Here is a 14,556-nt window from a genome sequence, read left to right as displayed (position 1 = left end):
ACTTTTGCATGTCACAGGATGATCTGAAGCGAAGGTCCATGTCAATTGATGACACCCCGCGTGGCAGCTGGGCTTGCAGTATATTTGACCTGAAGAACTCGCAGCCTGATGCTCTGCTGCCTCATCTTCTGGATCGAGTACCCAATGAAGAAATCGACCACCACAATGAGGACCAGCGCAAATCAAACCGTCATCGAGAGCTCTTCGCACTACATCCTGCTTTGGATGAGGTAGAGTATGACATTTTTTTCAATATTTCCAACATTGTGTTTAAATATACGGATTACCAAAACACTTCTTGCATTAATCAATTTTTTTCTTTTTCATGTAGGAAGAACCCATTGAGCGCCACTGTGTGCCTGATGTTCCAAAAGAACATTTTGGTCAAAGGCTTCTTGTCAAGTGCTTGTCCTTGAAGTAAGTGGGGAACAGCTTTTGTGGACTGAAATGTAACATCTGTGGCTAGAGTGTTGCTGATAAGCTTCTCTTCTCCCTTTTAAGGTTTGAGATTGAAATCGAGCCAATATTTGCAAGTTTGGCCTTATATGATGTCAAAGAAAAGAAAAAGGTGAGCTGTAATGTTCCCGTGTAATGTACAGAGTTAAAAGTTTTGGAGAAATGTGTGGTGTCGTTAAAAAATAGACACAATCGACTACATCACACTTGCAAGTAGGGCTGTCACTAACGATTATTTTGGTAATCAAGTAATCGGTCAAATAATCCAACGATTAATCGAGTAATCAGATAATTATAATTAATTGTTTTTGTGGCAATAAAAATAGACCTAGGCCTTTAACAATAGGCTTTAAAATGACTTAAATACATAATAGCAATGAGGCAATAATAATAAGTTCAAATAAAGCAAGGAATCAAAAGCAAGTAATCATATGGTTTTATTGAACAAAACTGGTAAAATACATTATGTATTATAAAAAATAGAGCTAATGTACATTACACATTATAACAAATCCCTGCAGAGGGCACCAACACCCCGACGATTGTTTTTACACTTTACAGTGTTAATCTAATTCTTGTTTAATATTGACTAAACAACATTTAATTCAAATGTCCACTTTAATATTTCATATTTGGCCATTTCCTTACGACAGAATTGATACTAGGTATAAATGCATAAATGAGTACACGCACCCCCCAATAAATACAAAATATGTACTTTTCTATGATCACTAATATACTTCATGGAGAGATGGCGAAATTGAAATGTAATAAATATATAATTAATAAAAACAGAGAAATATATGTCATTTAAATATATGTATCTGTATATCTGTAAAATAAATAAATTAGCCAATTTAGTTTAAATGAAGGACTGCTGAAATGAGTACACCTAGATTTAATTCAACAAATATAATTATGCCTGTATTACTATGTCCTCCATTGTTTAAAGTCTACTGCTCTGAGCCTTCTTGACACTCAGTGTACAAGTTCATGACAAACTGTCACATCTGGCCTGTTTAACTCCTGGAGGATGACCTCCTTAAAAGCAATGGGAGTGTTGCTCAACTCGACTCCAAAGAATCCTCCACGTGTGTGGATGAGTGTTAAGATTGGGTGAAATACATGTCCACTAAAGAATTTTCACCTTGGGAGAATGCATATCGTCATTGTCATGTTGAAAAAATGCCAAACAACACAAGGAATGAGGAGATTTTAACATCTTCTGTTTTAAGTTGGTGTATTACATCACACAGTTGTATGTGAATTCACGACCGCATTGATAAACCACAACTCCTCTTACATCCATGTAAGAGCTTTACTGGGAACCAGGCACTTCTCACAGTACTCCTCCTCTAGCAACACCAAAACATTTTGGATGCTGTAAAATCCTAAAATCGACTTGGTCTCATGAGAACAGAGTATGGATGCCCGGATGTCTTTGTAAGTCTTTGTACCCGGACATTTGTAAATAAGGGCCTTGGAAAAGGTTACATGAGTTTGTTGTACTTTGGCAACAGCAAGTAGTTCCAGTGTGGACAACAAGCATGCATGTCACTTCTGCAGGCTGCATCTTACTCTGTGAGATAAACAGTCATTCTTTTCATAGCTTTTGCTGGCTCTGAGACACTTGCTTGGTATTTCTCCTGCTCTTTTTCTAGCAAAAAATCACTCATCACTAAAATAAAGCTTAAAGTGAAGGCCTGATTGTTTCAGGGGCCTTGCTACAAGTCAGTTTTTTTCTTCTGAATTTCTGTATTATTTTTTATTTATTTATTATATTTTTTATTTATTATCTTTTATTTATTTGGGAACAATTATTTGGTATTCCTCTTGTTCCACTGTGCTCTTTTGTGCTAATAAATAAGTCTCCTGACAGTTCTCTCCCAAGTGGTTCCATTGTTGTCAGTATTAAGTCTTAAGAATTATTCACTGGGCTATGTAACATTTTTAATTGTCATGAAATTACTTCCCTTTAAAAAGTTTTGAAACAACGTACTTCCATTTCAATCAAAAATTGCTTTAAACTGACACCCTAACATGTCTTCTAAATAAAGAGTAATTACTGAATTTAAGTTTCAGAGGGGCTGTACTCATTTATGCTGTGCATTGTATTATGTTTATTTATTTTTTAAAATTGTGTGTTTTAAAATTGGATTTATAAAACCAAATTTGATGGGAATATTTATTAATTTATCTTTTACCCCATTGATTTCTAATAGTTTTAAGACAAGTTCCATTTATGTGTACAGGTAGTAGTCACCTGTTCAAGGATTTTAGTTGTTCATCAGACACTGTCATATCCTAACGTTTTCCTGTGGTAATCCTCAGATATCAGAGAACTTTTACTTTGATTTGAACTCTGAGCAAACGAAGGCCATGCTGCGACCTCACATCCCATCTGCTGCTATCTCCACCCTGGCCCGCTCTGCTGTCTTTTCAATCACCTACCCTTCTCAAGACGTCTTCCTTGTTATCAAGGTTGGTTACATTATTCAGCATCCTTCTTAACACGCTTATTAATGAAACATGAGCAGAATATACATAATTGTACTTGAACTTTCTATTTATCAATGAATCCAGAAAAAACAAAATATCATAATTTTCACAAAACATCAACAATCATTGCTCATTTGCACTGTTTTTGGGTTCAGCTTGAGAAGGTCCTTCAGCAGGGAGACATTGGAGAATGTGCAGAGCCTTACATGGTCTTTAAAGAATCTGATGCGGCCAAAGTAAGCCATTCTTAATAGTTTCTACATTGTACACCAGCTCCTGGTGGAATTCTGTCCAGCATGGTGACTGTTTTTATTTTCTCTTCTCTGGTACCACAGAATAAGGAAAAGCTTGAGAAGTTGCGCAGTCAGTCTGAACAATTCTGCCAGCGACTAGGGCGTTATCGGATGCCCTTTGCCTGGACAGCCATACACCTCATGAACATAGTGAACAGTGCCGGCAGCCTAGAGAGAGACACAGAGCTGGAGATGGGGCTGTCAGGTCAATCTTTTTGCTCTTTATGCCATACCACAGCATTTATTTATTTATTAATTGACGATTTTGTCTTGTTTTGTCCTATCTGATCTTGTAGTATTGAAGTTTTAACTACTTGACTCTGCATCATTACACAGAACGGAAAGGCTCTTGGTCTGAACGGAGGACCTCTAGTATTGTGGGGCATCGTTCGCTGGAGAGAACCACCAGCGGAGATGAATCATGTAGTCTGACTAGCTTTAGACCAGCCACCCTGACGGTCACCAACTTCTTCAAACAGGTCATGCTGTTATTAAAAAAAAAAACATCCCAGTATTGATCTCATTCATAGAAAGTTCACTGTCCTCCAGTTACCAGTAATTGCATAGTTTGGACCGTTAAAGCTAATAAATACCCCTGCTGTTGAAATTTAAAAATATTTTAATATTTTATCAATATATTATATTAGGAAGGAGATCGACTAAGTGATGAAGATCTCTACAAGTTCCTAGCCGACATGCGGCGGCCATCCTCTGTGCTACGTAGACTGAGGCCCATTACAGGTAGAGCTCTTTTGACATGTTTGCGCAATGGATTTTGGCCATATTTACATTTATGTAATGAGTTATGTTACTCATTTATTAAATGCCCTCAGCCCAGCTGAAGATTGACATCTCACCAGCCCCCGAGAACCCTCACTACTGCCTGACGCCTGATCTGCTCCAAGTGAAGCCTTACCCAGACAGTCGAGTGCGGCCAACAAAAGAGATCCTGGAGTTCCCTGCCAGGGACATTTATGTGCCCAACACCACTTACAGGTAGAAATGTCTAGATCAGTAATTCACAAACCTTTTGACTCCAACACAGTAATATTCGAAGGCACCCTATTCGCTTGCTAAGTTGTGACGTAACAAACACTGTGTCCGAGTACAAGCCTCTACTACATTTCAAGACATGAAATTTAGACTTTTTATGTGTAGTACTTTTTATTCATAGAACACATTTAAGCTTAACTTTTAGGTGGCTTTCACACTGGGCTCGTTTGCTGTGGTTCAAACCCAAGTGTGATTATTCCCAACATCCCCCACAGTGTTGGTCTGGTTTCACACTCTTTTGATTCTGTCAAACCCCAATGCAATTGTGGTCATCACAAACGTGCACAGCATATGATAGAAAACAGAACATGGGTCAATATATTGTGTTTTTTAATGAATTTGGTGCTATTATGAGCAGCGGAGTAAACAACATTCTTTTTCTTTTTCTTTTCTTTTAAGAAATGCCTTGTCGTCTACTTATTGCTAAGTAATCAGAGCACTTTCTTTGTGAGCAGACAGCCTCGCTGTATGGTCTAACGCTGCTATTTAAGATTACTAATTTAGTCAAGGTTGACCAGACAAAGATTTTTATCCTCTGCATATTGACATAACCTGTCATTCAGAGGGCATGTTTGTTCACCCACAGCCTGTGCCAACTTTGTTATCTTCCTCCGGACACGCCGCATAGTCAGCCTTGATTTAAGTGGTGCCGCCTGGGCAGATTGGGACATAATTTACTCCTGACAACATTCACGTTCTGGATTTATCACGCTTGTCATGTCTGTAGAATATACAGGTTGTATAACATGTTAATTATGAAGGATTGATTTCCCACACAGGTTAATCTTGATCCTGTTGCTGGATTATTTATTTATTATCATTTACTTTTTATTTCCCCTCCCCATGAACTAACAGTAGTGCCAGCCTGGAAACTGGCTTATTTCAGTCGAGAGCCTGCAGTGCAGTTGTTCATATACTGTTTTCTTTGTTGAGAAGATAATGCTCAACTTTGCTTTATTTATGGAGTGAAATTTATAAAAAAAAAAAAAGTTTGCCATGTGAGTCAAAGTATAGAGTGCTGTGAAATCATTTCCAGAAAGACTGGTTTTTATTTTTGCTTTATTGTCTAAATGTGTTGTTATAAATATGATGCACCTGACTACCATTGAGAAACACTGTGTAAACTTAATATATACAAAACATAACTAGGAGTCAATATGACTCAGTAACAGAAAGAGACAAGCAAACGATCCAACTTCAACCATAACAGCACATTTCTTGGTTACACCTTGTAATAATTTTATAATATCAAAATGACAAATATCTATTTATTATATAATATAATATGGATGTTCATAAGCATTGTAGTCATGATTTAATGAAAGTTATTTCAAAGTTTTACCCATTGCTTTCTACTGTTGCAAATTTGTGTAAATTGCTTAAATAATTAAGTTAACATACAGTATATGAAATGATGTTGAGAATCTCTATTGTTGAGTGCAATGGAGTTCTATAATATTATCCATATAAGTCTACAAACTAATTGATGATTCTTGTTGACTCTTGATAATGACATGCATCAGATCCTGTTCCAGATGTGTGATCCGCCATGGGTCTTTGCCATTTGAACCTGTTCAGTATAAGGATTTTTTTTTTTTGATCTATGAAGATTGCGAACTAGCACATGCATGTTGCAATAACCTTTTGACTTGGCTTTTACCCTATACCAGAGTCAATGACCTGTTGCAGTTGCATCATTGAGTTTCTGCTGTCTGTCGAGAAAGGGAAAAGCTTTGTTGGCCAGTGACTGCTGCCAGTGTGACCCCTCGGATTTATTCTGAATTACACAATGGAGAATATAGGGTCAAGGATTATTGAAACTGGGTTGATGGTCTGATGGTGATCTTTGTGGATTTGAGGGTGTAGGAGCTTCCTCTGGCTGGTCTCCAGTAGATTCCTTTCCTGCGCTGGTGCCGAGCTCTCAACCTCATCCAAGTGTATCTCCCGTTTAAGTTGGTGTCCCCACATGCATCAAACCACCAACCTCCTGAAACCAACAAACAGTTAATATACAAGGAATATTAAATTATATATTGAGGGATATTACATCTTAATTTTGACCATGTGAAACCTGTGTAGTTCCGGGCGCAGTTTGACTCGTCGTGATTATCGTTGTCTCTGTCCTTGGTTGAGAACTTCATGCCAGTGTGGTTGCTCATGGCATCAGGCAGATCTCCAGAGAGGGGTGCCACGTGAAGAGCATAATCAGATGCTGGACCTTCCAGGGTGAATGTGTACTCTATGAATCTCTTTTCCTCCTTCCAGTCTTCCAGTTCGATGTGTAAAATGTATTGTCCTTGTTGAGCAATGGAATGAATCTTCGCCAAGCCAAGCCAGAACTCCTCTGTAACACAGGACATTTCCACTTAGTTCCAGCCAAAGATGTATGATGATACAAAAGCATAAGCTGTTTATAGATGATCAAAGTGGCTTATTTTTTATTTTTAATCTGTGTAAACTGAGAGAATTAGATCGATACTTACTCTCCAGTTTGCCAAATCCATTTTCGTATTTTTCCCATGACTGTTCAAAGTCAACAGAACCATCCTCCCTCCTCTGAATGACTGTGGCTGCACCATCTTAAAACCGTAAAAGTAAAAAGAGTATCTTGTATTCAGCTGGATTAGAATAGTGGTAAAGGTAGAGCTTTCTTAGTTAAGTTGCCACATGGGCTGAGTTTCTTGTGTCCTTTCTTTTTACTTGTCAGGATTTTTGTAACTGATACCAATAGGAAGTCTGATTAGATGTACATTATTGGTCTCTTACCAGCACTTATCTCACAATAAACATAGAAAGGCTCAGATTGATTGGGTTTGATTGGGTAAATTCCACTGGTCCTCTGGCCTCTTTTGAACACATCACTGCAGTCCTTTGGAAAGTCTGTTCAGCAAAACACACAGTTTAGTTTATTTATTTTAAAGCACTTTTAAAACTGCCTCGAAATTGACCAAAGTGCTGTACATGAGCAGAGTAGCCAATAAAAATTAATCAGAATAAACATAGTACACAAATAGCAGATTTAAAGCAGAAGCAAAGATCACAGTTGATGATTTTAGATTTATTAAAGCAACAATTAAAATTACTATGATTTTGTGCTGTTCTTACCATTTATTTCCGCAGTTCCATTGGTGGAGTTAATTTTTAAATAACGAAAAGGGTCAGGTGTTTCTGGGTTTAAATCCAAAGGTTTTTCAGCTGTTTCTTGAAAAGAATCATAGTTCAGCTGAAATAAATTAATATTTATTCTCAGTAAATGCAAATAAATGAATGAATTATTTCAAATTCTAATCCCTTGACATTGACATTATTAAAATTCAATCTAATTCATAAAAAATAGATATAGTTAAATAGAATCAAATTAAATTCTTATGAAGTCAAATACATTTTAGAATGAATAAAATGTAAAAAATATTTTGTAAGCTAGAAATAGTTCTTAGTTCAATCTCTATAGGATGTGTTCTGTAATTGTAAATTGATTTGTCAAAGTAGTTGGGACCCTTTTAATTAGAATTGCTTTGAATGTTAAATTCAAAATTCTAGTGGAAATAACATAAAACATTATAGAAAAAGGGATGGATACCTTTTCCTCAAGACTCTTAATTTTGATCTTCTGGTAATTGAGCTGTTCGTGTTGCTCTTTAACAGATTTAAGCAGATCAGTAATGGTCCTTTCTTGTGTTTCAATCACATCCTGCAATAGACAAGTTGTCAATGCAGTAAATGCATAACTGGATTAAACTGTAAGAGATCCCAGTATATGATCAGTTTTATTGATATGCATTCATTTCGTTTTTGCTCTTGTCAACAAGTTTGATTTACATGCACCTTTAGACATGCAATTTAAAACTGGTTCTGAGAAGCCCTTTAGTTATAATGGGTTTGGACAATTTAGAATGGAAGTTCTGAATTAACCCTTATGGACTCACCTTCAACGCAGTAATCTCTTGAAGTTGCTCCAAAGGCATCATGCTCACAGACAAGCCCTTCAGCTTCTCCTCCAGCCCACCAACCTTGCTGTGCAACTGGCTTCGCTCTTGGAGGATGTTGTTGATTTTGGAGTTGATCTCCAGAGACAAGTTTCTGATCTCCTCATTATTGACCTTCAAATATATGGTTGTCTCCTTCAACTTCTCCTCCTCTTCTTTGATTTCACTGGTGACCACTGAGAGCTGGTAGAAGGAGCGATCAAAGATGTTGAGCTTCTGGAAGATGTCGTTGATTTGAGACTTGGTCTTGTGCACAAACTCTCTGAGGCTCTGGCCGAGCTGGAGCAGACCGTTAGCCAGGAGTCGTACGTCATCTAACATGGCAAAGTGGGATCTAGCCTCAGTTGGCGGCACGGTGACTAGAATAGGTGCCTCAGTGGGTGCTTTCCTTAGGTTAGGAGCTGCGCTTGTTGTTGACAAGCTCAGCCAAAAAAGCAGGAAAATCAGCATCATTTCAGGTGGTTTGAAAGCAGAATTGTTCACCGCGTCAGTGCGTTCCCAATGCCTGTCTGGATACTCGTCTCTTTTAGCCTGCCTTTCTCGCTACTCTTCTAATCTCATACTCCGAGAACAATGCCAAAAACAGCAGAGATTCCTCAAGATATATACAGCTACACTGAGAGGGGGAGGGAGCATTTGGTAACTATTAAGCTGGCTGTGCTTGTGCGTCCTCCTCCCAATCTGGAAAGTTCACTCGGTGCAGAAAATTTACATTATCTCTCTCTCTCACACACACACACACACACACACACACACACACACACACACACATCCATAACCTGGCCCCTGGTTGTCTCTGAAAAGCAAAGATGAACGATGCTGATGAATCATCCCTCCGATCGATCACATCATCACCACGGTCACTTGGTGCACTGTGCATGTACCGCTGGAAGGGAATTAAAAGTATGCGATTTATGGTTCTGGCTTTGATTTAATGGTCTCTGAATCAGCGAATCATCACTCTTAGGTGCCACTGAGAGAGTCTGCATGTACAAGCAGAATCATCACTGAATCACAGGATGCTTCAGCTTAGGCAGTAATAAAAAATGAGTGATGACTGAAGTTGGGGGAGTTTGTGCCATTTGCACTGATATGCACAATTTTTATTTACTGCTTAATATTAATCTCCCATCAGGTTTCAGTGTGAGATGTGTGTGTGTGTGTATATATATATATTTTGTTTTTTTTTGTTTTTTTACTCTTTTAATTGTGGACTAATGTACACTATTCAACACTGTTGCATACAGATGTTTTTTTGCATGTGAGATAAAAACGCATTTAACAGTTTAAATGTATTTTTATCTGATAATAGTAAATTTTTGAATACAAAGTGTATTTTAAGGATTGACCATATTAACATACATACATAAAAGTTGAAACAAACTAGATTTCATTTTTATTTGCCTGCCAGCTAGCTAACTTGGTTTATGTCTGCTCCAGTGATGTATTCTCGATGCCCTGCTGCACGCTCAGACTGGTGCGGACAGTTTGTTCTCAATCCATATTTTTGTACACCGCGAACATGACCGGACTCCCCTTGTGTACCCAGAGGCCATTCTGGGAGCTTGTGTGTCACTGGTATGGGTGGGAGGACTGCAATGTCCCCTCTTACACCCTGTGCCAAATAAAAAATGATTACCCCATTATTATTTAAAGGGGTTTCCTGAACTGGAATTGCTCCACTTTTCTTTATTGCATTTCTTCTTCTTGTTGTTTGTGTGTGAAAAGGCAACTAATATGGAAACATTTTAAATATTTTCATGGAATAATACAGTTGATGCTTGAGTGTACAATGCAAAATCATTATTCACTTCTTACAATTTTTTCCTTTTCAAGGAGAGATCACTGTATGAAATAAATGTAATATTTGCTCCACATTAGAGAGGAGATCATTTAGAGAGAGCTTGAGAGATCTGTGCTCCTTGGAAAGTCTGTGAACTTTGAGGCCCGTGCAGTCTCCCCAGAGTGCGATCCACGTCAATGCAGTATTTTTTTCTGTTCTTGCAGCTACTGTAACCGCAGAACGGAAACGACTGTGCAACAAAAATCTATCCAATGAAAAGATCAGTGGGGATTAATGTTAATGTTAAAGATGTTTTCACATGCTTCTTGAAGTTCTGTTTTGTGCAACTAAATTTGGTGTAAATTCCAGTAGTTTTTTAAAATGCTATTTGAAAATTAATTAGTTGTTTCCTGTTCATTTTAACAAGGGACTGTTAAAATTTCAGTTAAGGAATGATTTCTAAACTTAATTTGCTTTTAAGATATATTAAACTTATTGGAACTTCTAAATGTGTTTAAAAATATATATAATCTCTGTCTACCTGTGTGTGTAGGAACCTGCTGTATGTGAACCCACAGAGCCTGAACTTTGCTAACCGTCAAGGCTCAGCCCGCAACATTACAGTTAAAGTACAGTTCATGAATGGGGAAGATCCTAGCAATGCTATGCCTGTAAGTTTTGACAATGCAGAGATCAATTTTCAATCTTCAAATTACCAAACATATCATGGAGAAGCACTCTCCTGACTTGGTGAAATGGCGTAACATACTTAGAGATCTTCACTCGTTGGTCTCTTAGGTAATCTTCGGGAAATCCAGTTGTGCAGAGTATTCAAAGGAGGCATATACTGCTGTAGTCTATCATAATCGGTGAGTAAAAGACTACAACTTTTATTAAAAACTCATTTACATGACATCATGCAGAAGTCTTTAGCAGGGGATCAAACATCAGCTCACAGAGTGGCAGGATCAGCTGTAGGTGAATTTAGAACAACAGATGATCAAGCATGTTTGTCATTTGATTAATGACACTGACATTTGAACATTTTGATTCAGATTTTTTTTTCGTATATCAAATGTTGTTTCCTCAGATCACCAGATTTCCATGATGAAATTAAAATCAAGCTACCAGCCTCGCTGACTGACCATCATCACATCCTTTTTACTTTCTACCATGTTAGCTGTCAACAGAAACAGAACACTCCACTGGAGACGCCTGTTGGATACACGGTACATAGTTTAACAAACACAGACACACACACACTCACTTGTATTTGTGGTTTACGGGGATTCTTCATAGGTGTAATGGTTTTTATACTTTACAAACTCTATTTTCTATCACCCTACACCTAAACCTACCCCTTACAGAAAACTACTGGCAATTTTTGAATTTCATAAAACACAGTTTTGTATGTTTTTTGTTTTACAGGGACACAGGAAGTGTCATTATAAACCATGTTTACGTTGTACTACCCATGACATTATACACATTTGTGTATTTGTACACATACACACACCAAATAATAAATTAAATTTTATTCAGCAAGGATACGTTAAATTACATTTCAAATAAATGCAGTTATATTGAAGTTTCTGTTCATTAAAGAAATCACAAAAATTTTAACCAGCACAACCACAAGTGTTTTTTGAACTGTAAATCAGCATATCAGATGATTTCAAAAGGATGATTTGACGCTAAAGATTGGAGTAAGTTCATCATTGCCATCACAAGAATAAATTACATTTTGAAACATTAAAATAGAACTAGATGGATTATCTTATAATAGAACTTGTACAGTATTACTGTATTTTTTTATCAAAACAATTGCAGCCTTGGTGAGCATAACATTTTTTAATAAAATAAAAATTATAATAATTGTTTTTACATTTTTGGCAGTCACACAGTGCTAATAGAGAATATTTCCATAAATCTGTGTACAGATTTAGGCAACAAGCCTCCTTTATTCAATAACAAAGATGCGAATGAGGTGCATCAAGATTTTTTTTGATACTGTGGCTGATTGTGTAGACAGCTTATCTCACTTTTTTTCTGCAAGAGACTGAATAAAAACCTAATCTAATCATGATGTGCCTGAAGGTTCACACCTATAGTAAATGTTATGCCTCTTATTTTTCCTTAGTGGATTCCCATGCTGCAAAATGGACGCTTGAGAACAGGACACTTCTGCCTCCCAGTATCTCTGGAGAAACCGCCTCAGTCTTACTCTGTTCTCTCTCCTGATGTAAGGCCATTTCTGTCACACAACACGCATAGTTAAATATGAAAATGTATTTTAATGGTTTTGTTTAGCATCTAGTATCTTGTATCCCTCATTAATATAAATTAGCTGTTAAAAGACTTTCCTCGTTGGTAACTGATGTAGTCAGAAAAAAACCCTGGACATTGAACATTTATTCACCATTATCATTTTTAACGGACCAAGTGCTGATATTTTTTTAACTTTTTTTTTTTAATCAATATGATACCTCTATCGTTAGCAATGCTGTTATTTTTCATAAACACTACAGGGGGACTACACTACAGGAAGTGTGTTTGAGAGTATTTTAGGGTGGCAATGTGTAATAATACAAAGAAATTATGCTGCAATTCATTCATGCATTTGTGTGTAGGTTCCTCTTCCTGGAATGAAATGGGTGGATAACCACAGAGGGGTGTTTAATGTAGAGGTTGTGGCTGCATCCACCGTCCACACACAGGTAATTAGAAGTTAAATCAAAATACTGATAAATAGCCCACTTCAAACAAATGAATTCTCTGACGAGTTTCTTTCCTCTGCCCAGGACCAGTATTTAGATAAGTTCTTTGCACTGGTGCACGCGCTGGATGAGCACATGTTCCCTGTGAGGATTGGAGATATGCGCATTATGGAGAATAATCTGGAGGCAGAGTTGAAGACTAGTATAGCAGCTCTGAATTCCTCTCAGCTGGAGCCTGTTGTGCACTTCCTCCACCTTCTGCTGGACAAACTGGTGTTGCTGATGGTGCGGCCACCTGTCATAGCCGGCCAGATAGGTACCGTACCCTCTGTCCTCCAACCTACATAATCTCACAGAACAGCTTTACTTTAAAGGGATAGTTCTACCAGAAATAAGAAATAATGTATTCGCCCTGATGTACTGTAGAATGAATGTATGAATGAATGACTCGCTTCTGGGGAACATAAAAAAGATATGTTTTTTTTTTTTTTTAGCTCCAAGGTTGTTTCAGCATCCTTAAAAATTTGTTTTGAGATTCACAGAAGAAAGAAATGCATACAGTTTTGGAACAACATGGGGGTGAATAAATGATGACCGAATTTTCAGTGTTTCATGGACTCTCTTTAACTTATCTTTTCCATTTAAACGATATCTCTCTCTCTCTCTCTCTATCTTTCTCTCTCTTTATTTAGCTTGATTGTGAGAACTGCATAAAATAGTTGTAAGTTTCCTGACCTTGGCTGTCGTTTCTTTAAGATCTTGTGTTTTATTTTCTTTCTGCTGTAGTGAATCTTGGTCAGGCTTCTTTTGAAGTGATGGCATCTATAGTGAACCGTCTACATAAATACTTGGACACTAGTCAAGATATGCATGGGCGAAACAGCCTTCTTTCCTCATATATCCACTATGTCTTCCGCCTGCCCAACATGGACCCCAACTCCCCCTCTCCAGGTCAGGTTTCAGCTTGATCTTTTGATTTTATGTGTCTAAATCTGCAGCTTTTGGAGTGCTTTAAATGGTGATTTATTGCTTTTGGCGCAATAGGCCCGGGAGGATTGGGCGGTTCAGTGCATTATGCCACCATGGCCCGTTCTGTTGTTAGACCTGCAAGCCTCAACCTCAACCGCTCTCGTAGCCTTAGCAACAGCAACCCAGACATCTCTGGCACTCCTACTTCCCCAGATGATGAAGTACGCTCCATCATTGGCAGCAAGGTAGGTAGTCACATTTCAGCAGCTCTGTTGGTTATAATTTATTTCTAATAATATTACAGATGCATCGTCGTAGTTTATGCACACATCAAAATATATTTTATAAGGGCCGTTAAGACATGATTTGATTGCTCCAGCTGGATGTACATAATTGTATTTATTGTTATGAATGCATTTGTAGGTCATTGACTTTCTGCACTAGCTGCACATTGCTGATTTAGCTGATCATCAGCTTTTTCTCAATGTTACAGTTCAACCCCCTAGCTCACCAGCAAAACAAACATTGTGGTTTCTGTGATACTTTTTTCATGATTTTTTGATGAAAAGGAGACTTTTAACAAATTTAGTGTTATCTCTACTGAATAAAAATATACATTTCAGAAAACTCATGTTGACCCCAAACTTGTGAAAGGTAGTGTAGATGATTTAGGAATTTTATAATGCACCAAATGCTACGAAGATGTTTAAAGATGCTTTATTTGAGGTACACTTAAGAATTGTTGATGCTAACCAGTGATCCTTTTCCCCTCTCAGCCTGATTTCACATCATGTGTTCTC

At 37.5% G+C, this 14,556-nt stretch overlaps 2 protein-coding genes across 11 annotated transcripts in view; one reads left to right on the top strand and one right to left on the bottom strand.

The window, feature by feature from the left end:
• The window catches only part of LOC132151840 (dedicator of cytokinesis protein 7), a 48,538-nt gene that overhangs the window by 4,657 nt on the left and 29,325 nt on the right, over positions 1-14,556 (top strand). For all 10 annotated transcript variants that reach the window (XM_059560265.1, XM_059560264.1, XM_059560263.1 and 7 more), the window contains exons 6-22: positions 18-230; positions 332-417; positions 502-568; positions 2,788-2,937; positions 3,111-3,191; positions 3,291-3,453; positions 3,585-3,727; positions 3,896-3,989; positions 4,082-4,244; positions 10,624-10,741; positions 10,869-10,939; positions 11,161-11,299; positions 12,211-12,312; positions 12,701-12,787; positions 12,872-13,103; positions 13,574-13,738; positions 13,832-14,001. In XM_059560265.1, coding sequence (XP_059416248.1) covers positions 18-230; positions 332-417; positions 502-568; positions 2,788-2,937; positions 3,111-3,191; positions 3,291-3,453; positions 3,585-3,727; positions 3,896-3,989; positions 4,082-4,244; positions 10,624-10,741; positions 10,869-10,939; positions 11,161-11,299; positions 12,211-12,312; positions 12,701-12,787; positions 12,872-13,103; positions 13,574-13,738; positions 13,832-14,001 — 2,244 coding nt within the window. The remainder of the gene's footprint in view (positions 1-17; positions 231-331; positions 418-501; positions 569-2,787; positions 2,938-3,110; positions 3,192-3,290; positions 3,454-3,584; positions 3,728-3,895; positions 3,990-4,081; positions 4,245-10,623; positions 10,742-10,868; positions 10,940-11,160; positions 11,300-12,210; positions 12,313-12,700; positions 12,788-12,871; positions 13,104-13,573; positions 13,739-13,831; positions 14,002-14,556) is intronic.
• LOC132151843 (angiopoietin-related protein 3-like) lies at positions 6,061-8,874 on the bottom strand. The gene is made up of 7 exons (XM_059560269.1): positions 8,228-8,874; positions 7,882-7,992; positions 7,407-7,524; positions 7,068-7,181; positions 6,785-6,880; positions 6,373-6,645; positions 6,061-6,288 (listed from the first exon to the last, which is right to left on the bottom strand). The coding sequence occupies exons 1-7, from the start codon at positions 8,738-8,740 to the stop codon at positions 6,113-6,115; spliced, it is 1,401 nt and encodes a 466-aa protein (XP_059416252.1). The 5' UTR covers positions 8,741-8,874; the 3' UTR covers positions 6,061-6,112.

This window comes from Carassius carassius, chromosome 10 (assembly GCF_963082965.1).
Source record: "Carassius carassius chromosome 10, fCarCar2.1, whole genome shotgun sequence".
Lineage (NCBI taxonomy): Eukaryota > Metazoa > Chordata > Actinopteri > Cypriniformes > Cyprinidae > Carassius > Carassius carassius.
The sequence above is the reverse complement of the archived record's forward strand: the minus strand, read 5'-3'. Positions and strand labels throughout refer to the sequence as shown.

Coding starts and splice junctions, on each gene's coding strand:
- LOC132151843 (XM_059560269.1), bottom strand. CDS start 8,740: ATGATGCTGATTTTCCTGCTTTTTTGGCTGAGCTTGTCAACAACAAGC. Junction 7,182..7,406: donor TGGAACTGCGGAAATAAATG/GTAAGAACAGCA, acceptor TTTGCTGAACAG/ACTTTCCAAAGGACTGCAGT. Junction 6,646..6,784: donor TGGATTTGGCAAACTGGAGA/GTAAGTATCGAT, acceptor CCTGTGTTACAG/AGGAGTTCTGGCTTGGCTTG.